This window comes from Micropterus dolomieu, linkage group LG01 (genome assembly GCF_021292245.1).
Source record: "Micropterus dolomieu isolate WLL.071019.BEF.003 ecotype Adirondacks linkage group LG01, ASM2129224v1, whole genome shotgun sequence".
Classification (NCBI taxonomy): Eukaryota; Metazoa; Chordata; class Actinopteri; order Centrarchiformes; family Centrarchidae; genus Micropterus; species Micropterus dolomieu.
The window spans coordinates 2,892,390-2,899,662 of NC_060150.1; the positions used below are offsets into that span (position 1 = coordinate 2,892,390).

Below are 7,273 nucleotides of genomic sequence, written 5' to 3' on the forward strand. Positions count from 1 at the left end.
ATTTCTCAGATCAGATTTAAAGATTTGTGGCCTTAAAAATATCGGGCCTTCAAAATAAAATCAAAGAAATCTGGACTTTTTTGTTTTAATTAATTGTCTGTAAACAATTAAAGACATCTGTTGAAAGTGTCGTCGCTCAAATGTTAAATGTTTATGTATTCATTAAACATAATATGAATCCAAGTATCTTTTTAGGAACCAAACCCTTGAGTTTGACTGTGATTAAAATTTAAACTCTTTTACTGGAAACGGAAGTGAAGAAAGAATAAAGTGACATGTCGTAAATCCAGAACATGAATGGAGACAGAGCAGCTGTTAACATCTGGTCACGTTTTATCTTTTAATTCACACTTGTATATCTTTTTCTTTCTTTTTTTTTTTTACTTCAGGGAATGTTAGTTACTTTTGCACAGTTTTATATAAATAAATTAGCAGCGTCATTTTGTCCAAAAGAAGAAGATGAGTTTGATCCAAAGAGAGGGAAGAGTTTCTGGCAGGATGTTCATAAAACCCCCAAATGTTTGGAAATCAAGAACAATGTTTTAAAGTAACGCGCCGTCCGTTTGTGGTGAAATCTATGTGATGTCCTCAGTTTGGTCCCGCGTGTGTATTTACATGTGGGGGAGGAGTTGGTCAACGTGCCGCCGGAGCAACATGTCGGTCTGTCTCTTCGTCCTCCTCCTCAGCTGCGCGTCTTTACGCACAGTTTTTGGTGTCGCTCCAAAAAGATTAGATTTTATTACTGCGGTTCCTCCTGCAGAGAAATGTCCAGCTTAACGAGCCACTGAGTCTCGTGTTGAGGCTTTGAATTTATTTATTTATTTTAAATTTCCTGTGAAGAAGAAAAAATGATGGACGTCTGAAATCAAAACGTTTTCAAAGGGTTTCTGGAATGCGAAGGCCCTTTTCAGCGATTAAAACCAGACTCCGTTGGAGAAACGTAAAATTTTCGAAACGCACTGCCACAGTTTCCTCACACTTACATTATCAGACTCAAACATGCACTTAAAAGATTTGCTAATGTGACCTTTCAGAAACGTCCATCTTTAACAAGCATGTCTGTTTTTAGATTCATGAGTTTTCCACTTTGTTCCAAATAAAAAGGGATTTAATTAATGTCTGGAAACCCCATAAAACAAATTCACCAATTAAGGAATCCAGCAGTTTTTCCCCTTTCACTCTTTCTTAAAAACTAATTTTTAGACGCAGTTTTTCTAGTGCACTGCAATAACATGACCATCAGTGATTGTTTAATATCGTATTTACTTGAGGTGAGAAACAGTCAGATCAGGCCTGAGATTATTTCACAGTGTCCTGAATTGTTTTCTCATTATCTGTTTTTTCTTGTTTGATTTTAACAATTTATCATGACGTTTTTAACATATTGGAAATTAGGTGGCATCATCTCACAATTTGTGTAAGATTATTCTGTTTTATTTATTGATCAATGTTAAACAAGCTGATCTAGTGACTGGGCGCCAAATTAATTCTTAAAATCTGATTTATGACGTGAAACATCACTGAATAACTTGTCTGAGTTTTTAAGTGCACTGCAGGAATTTAACCTCCAGTTATTTCATCTTAAATTGAGTTTTTTTTGTTGTTTTTTTTAATTAAAGTTAAAAACCGGAACCATTTGCAGTTTAAACTGTTTGAAGAAACCCAGAATAAAAACGTGATCAACACGAGAGTCAGTCACTTGAGAAGCGGCTCGTTCTCTCTCGTCAGGAGTCTTTTCTTCTTCTACGGTCTGGCCTGCTCCATCTGCTGATGCTGACTCCTTATTGCGAAGCGGCTCACGTGCACCGGGATGGGAACGACTATTTTGGGGTTCCGGGACGGCTCCCCGGATTTGTTGTTGACGTTCCCGGCTTTGACCCGTTTCCACTTGGCGCGCCGGTTCTGGAACCAGATCTTCACCTGCACCTCGCTCAGCTTCAGCGCATGCGCGATCTGGGAGCGCTCGGTTAACGACAGGTACTTCTTGCAGTGGAACTCCTTCTCCAGTTCCAGCAGCTGCTCGCTGGTGAACGCCGTCCGCCGCCGCCGGTTCTTCCCGCCGCCGCTCCCCCCGCCGCCGCCCGCCCCAGAGCCGCCGCCGCCGCTGGAGCCGTGCAGGTGCGGACCGTCATCCAAACCTCCTCCGTCCCCGTCGTCCTTGTGACACATGGAGGTGAGGTTGTCATCAGAGCTGTAGTCCAAGTCGCTGTCCATGGAGAAACTCTCATCTTTACGGCCGCACTCGTCCTCCTTGGAGTCTTCTTTACTGTGTGCTCGGACTGTGGAGGGAGAGGAGAGACACGTCAATATCATCATCACCATAAAATAAAAGTATAAACACAAAAAGTTCACGTTCATTAAATCTTTCACAAATCGAAAGAGAAATATTTTTATCTGCGTGTTTCCAAAATAAATCCTAAATGTTTTAACCTGCTTTAGAAATGAAAGATTAAAGAAAGACTCCTGTCTCCTTAAAATCTGATTTACGACCAAAAAAGACTCCGTATGGAGAAGAAAAACACTCCATAAAGCACATAGTTATTTTTAAAATAAAGTTTCTGATATTTAATTGATGCTGAATGGAAATCGATTTATTTTGACAGGAAATGTTTGTAAATTGAATCCAGAGCTGACAGACATCTGTGCGACTGAATAAAAAGGGGAGGAGGGTGGTGGTGTTGGTGGGAGGTGTGTGTGTGTGTGTGTGTGTGTGTGGGGCGGGGGGGGGGGTCGTCCTGTCCCGTGTCAATATCCATCATCAGATCAGTGTTTGGATCAGAGCGGAAACACGCGCTCTGCAGGGAGTTTTATTTTTCACGCGTAATTACGCACGGAGCGTCTCCGCGCGGCCCGTACCTGCCGCTCAGTTTGTGATCGATCAAAACCTGAAAATGAACAGTTCAGTATGTTTCACAGATAAAGATTTTGCTTCAGTAAATAAATAAAAGATTAGAAATTAAAATCATCCAAGCGAACAAGTTGAAAGTAAAATTCTTTCTTCTCAAGAAACTGAAACAACAAGCAACTTTTTTATGACTTCCTCTAATGAAATGTTGATTTACAGCGTGGAGCCGCTGAGGCCTCAAATGTTTCTGCATCAGAATTATTTATGACTTCATGTCTTGATTATTTAGATTTGGACAGTAGACAGAAATGTTTCTGTGAATGAACTGAATTAAGTCCGCATTTAAAATAATTTGGACATTTCGGTGTCCTGAAACAATAAAAAGTATTCAAATCGCAACAAAACCTGCCAAAAAGATTCACGTGTTTTCTGTTCAGATCAGCTTGTTTGCGAATGTATTATTATTATTATTATTATTATTACTATTATTACTATTTTGCTTCTTCTAATAAACTAACATATTTTTAAATTAAACATTTTTCTGAAGCTGCATTAAAAACAAATCAAACTCACTGGACAAGTGTTTCTTATATTTAAAGACCAGTGCGGGGGCAAAGAGTTTTAGGATTTGTGGCTCCAGCTGATTCCGTGTAAACGTGTTGTATTGACCCCGGACTTTGAGCTCCGTTCCAGTTTAAACAAGACGAGTGACCTACCTGTGGATGTTTGCACCGACGTGTCCGTGTCGTGGAAAGCCTGCAGCGCCGCGGACTCTTTCCCCTGCAGGAAGCTCTTGCCGTCCTCCGCGTCCAGCCGCAGCTCCTGAGCTTTGTCGAAGACCGCGTGCAGCGCCTGCGAGCCGAACTTCCTGGCCGCTTCCTGGTGCTGCTGGGACGGGGAGAAGCCGCCGGGCAGCGAGGCCATGAGCGTGGAGGTGAGCGCCATGCCCTGCGTCAGGCCCTGCGCCAGGCTGGAGCAGAAGCCGCTCTGCAGGCTGGGGATCTGCGGGTGCGGGTGGTGGCCGGCGGGGAGACCCTGCTGCAGGGCCGGGGGAGGCGGAGGAGGCGGCTGGAGCACCACCGACCGGTACGGCATGAACATCGGGTAGCCGGTGTAGACAAAGTGTCCCGGGCTGGGCTGCGGGGGCCCCCCGATCAGAGAGTCAATGCTGAAGGCGGTGGTGCTTCCGAGTGGCCGCTGCATCACCATGAAGGACGGGCTGAACGCTGCGCTCATATGAACGACCGCTGCAGCTCGGAGGAGACCGGAGAAGAAGCGCTGTGGGCGGCTGAGGAGGGACGACAGACCCCCGGTGGAGCCGCGGCTGTCACCGCCTCTCTGAGGGAACCGGAGTTCAGAGGAGCGATAATCCGATTAAACAAAACCATTCCATCTGTGCGGCGGAGGAAAGAAAGTCAGGGAGAAAAAAATGATGAACAAAACTCGTCTTCTTCCTCCTTTTAGTTTCCCCACAAAAGATTCAACCATTAACGCCGCACAGCTCCGGTCTGCGTCGTTTGTCCGCTGACGCACCGTGCGCACGTCGGAGAGCGGAGCTTCCTGCGAGTCTCCACTTCAACTTGACCGGACACCGATATCACAGCAGCGGACACCTCTCCTTCACTCCCCCGCCGAGACAGAGTGTGCGTGTCAACTGTGTGGGAAGTGTGTGTTTCCTGCCGCTCAGCGCGCGTCCAGAGATGTTTTGGATTTAAATTGCGCTCCCCTCTGTTTAATTGCGCTGCCTTCTCCGAGCGAGCTCCGCCCCGTGCCCGCGCTCTGGCCCCTGATTGGCCGGCTGGGGTGATGTGACGGCTCGCCTTTGGTCTCCTGGATGAATGCCAATTACACAAATTGGGACCACAGGCCATTTAAGAATGTGAAAACACATCATCATAAATAATAAGCAGTATATATTCAGTAAATAATCGCTCTATGAACCCCCCTCAGCTCCCGTGTGTGTGTGTGTGTGTGTGTGTGTGTGCGCTGATCTGTATTCTTTTAGTACATCGTGTTCAGTGAAGTGATCTCTTCCAACACAATGAGACAAACTTCTGTCTGAAATGAAGGATTGTACAAAACCAAAATAATTTTTACTTCAAACTGAGATTTTATTCTGAAAAACCTTGCTGAACGTCTGGAATCAAGTCTCCTACTTTAAAAAAAAACAATCAAACAAGATTAATCACCAAATAGCCATATTTAGTCCATATTTAAGGATTCTGCAGTGAGACCAGATGTGAATGTTTTTAAACTTTAAATCATGATGATTGAACCTTAAATCTTGTAGTTGTATCATCATACATGAAAAGCAGCGTTTCACTTCCTTTCAAACCTGTTTCATGATTTATCTATTTAGAGCCATAACCAAAACATTTAATGACACTTTAACTCAGCTTCTGATCCCCGCTGCGTCTGTCAGTTTCTAATTTGCACACATGATCCGGCGTTTGACTCCTCTGTTATTTCTGCACATTTATCAGCGTCTTTCGCCTTATAGATGTGATCCAGCAGTGATGTCACAGAGTCCTGGAGTACAACCGGTCATCACTGCAGCAAGGTGAGAAGATAAACCAGAGGAGGAGGCAAAAAAAAGCTCTTCTGCTGCGGTTTAGTTTGTACTTAATTTATATAATGATGATCTTTTAAAAATCTTAACCAGACTGTAGCTGCCGTTCAGAGGTCGTTGACAAACCTCTCAGAGCGCCATCGTTTGCTCGAGTGACTCCATTTTAACTCATCTTTGAGTCCAGCAGAATAAAAATGTCCTGGACTACTTTAATTAGTAGTTAATTTATAAATTTAAAGGTGCCCTGTGGAGTTTCTGACCACTAGTAGCGCTGTGAAGCCATGTTTTACCTGTGAAGAAGAAAACTGCGAGCTACTGAACATGGATGTAAATAAAGTTGAGCGTAACTTTTTTTTTTTACATTAAAACTCTACAGAGTTACAAAGTAAATACCCGGTAACGTATGTCACTTCCTGTCTGGCTGCTCTGACATTTTTTATTAATTAGAAAAGCTCCTACTTTGAGGACTGACACAGTTCAGAGCAGGGCTGGATCACCAATTGGGGCCCCAGACTCTCTCAATTCGTCAGTTGCTTTTCACTAAATTTAATTTATTTGGAGAAATGGACCACTAACACCAGTAAAACTAATATTTTCATGTTTAGATTCTGCTTATTCCTTAACAAATTTATGTGTGACAAATAAACACAAATAGAGGGTCAGATTTGTCTCTCCTTCGGGCCCCCTGGTGGTTTAATGGTTCAACAAAACTCCCTGATGCATATGAACTAAAAGTAGAATTTTAAGCTAAACAAGTAACATTTTTCAGAATAATTCCTCCTCAGATCCACCAGACTTCATGCAAATTAGTCATGTTTTTGAGATTCATTGCTAAGAGACAGTAGTTAGAAACAACCTCACTGTAATGCACAATCATGTCTGCAGTAACTTATGATAAATACAGCTGCAGAAAAACCCCTGAATCTGATTTTTTTTAAAGCCGTTCGACACCAGTCAGACTCAGCGGCCTCCACAGCTCATGTTTCTGTGGCTCCTGATGAGGTTTGAAGGCATTTGCGGGCGATTATCCCGCGATTCATCTCCTCCAAAGCCGCACAGCAGAGCTTTAAATCACAATATTTGCTCCTGCGCCGGCATCAAACTCCATTTTAATGAATCCTGTAATGGCTTCCTCATCAATTAATACAAACCTCGTCGATGCCACCGGCGCTGCCGCGTCGCAACACATCATCGTGTGTAGCAAGAGAGGAAGCAGGTGACCTCTGACCCTGAGTGGATCTCCCAGTGGACCCCCCCCCCCACCTCTCTTCCACTGCTTCTCCTGGGCTGAGTCAAGGGCACGCATGGATACCCCCCCCCCTCCTCGTCCTCAGGGTCACTGGGACACGATCTCATTAAAGGCGGCCTGATCTGCAACTGCAATGCAGACATTAAATAGCAGTATTTTTCAATTAAGGCTGACAAATTCAATCAAAATTCCATAGATTAGGATGAAATGAGGCATGGGTCATTTACAAGGGAATTTAATTGCACGGCCATTAGACAAATAGTACAGCAGTCTCTGTCTCATTATCAATCATGCGGGGGCATCAATAGTAAAAGGTTGGAAGGCAGGGGAGGGGGCAGCGGGGTGCATAAGTGTAAGCGTCCGTGCACGGGGAGCGTGCACGTTACAGCGCTGCCACCACCGCAGAGCAGCTAATAAATATCCTCTTTTGTACTTATAAATTATCCAGTTTAATTAACAACATGGATTATGATTGGACTATGATTTAATTAAACCTTTCCTGCATGCAAGCCGAGCGCTGCGATCATCCATTATGGGCCGGGGGGGAGGAGGGGGGTGAAGGTGTGATGGTGGAGGTGGGAGGAGTGTTGGGGGGGGGGGGGGGGGGGGG

At 44.3% G+C, this 7,273-nt stretch overlaps 1 protein-coding gene across 1 annotated transcript; it reads right to left on the reverse strand.

The window, feature by feature from the left end:
- Positions 1–365: 365 nt before the first annotated feature.
- Positions 366–4,569, reverse strand: gbx2 (gastrulation brain homeobox 2). Its single transcript, XM_046051287.1, has 2 exons — positions 3,562–4,569; positions 366–2,279 (listed from the first exon to the last, which is right to left on the reverse strand). Exons 1-2 carry the CDS (start codon positions 4,079–4,081, stop codon positions 1,744–1,746), a joined length of 1,056 nt encoding a protein of 351 aa, XP_045907243.1. The 5' UTR covers positions 4,082–4,569; the 3' UTR covers positions 366–1,743.
- Positions 4,570–7,273: the final 2,704 nt, after the last annotated feature.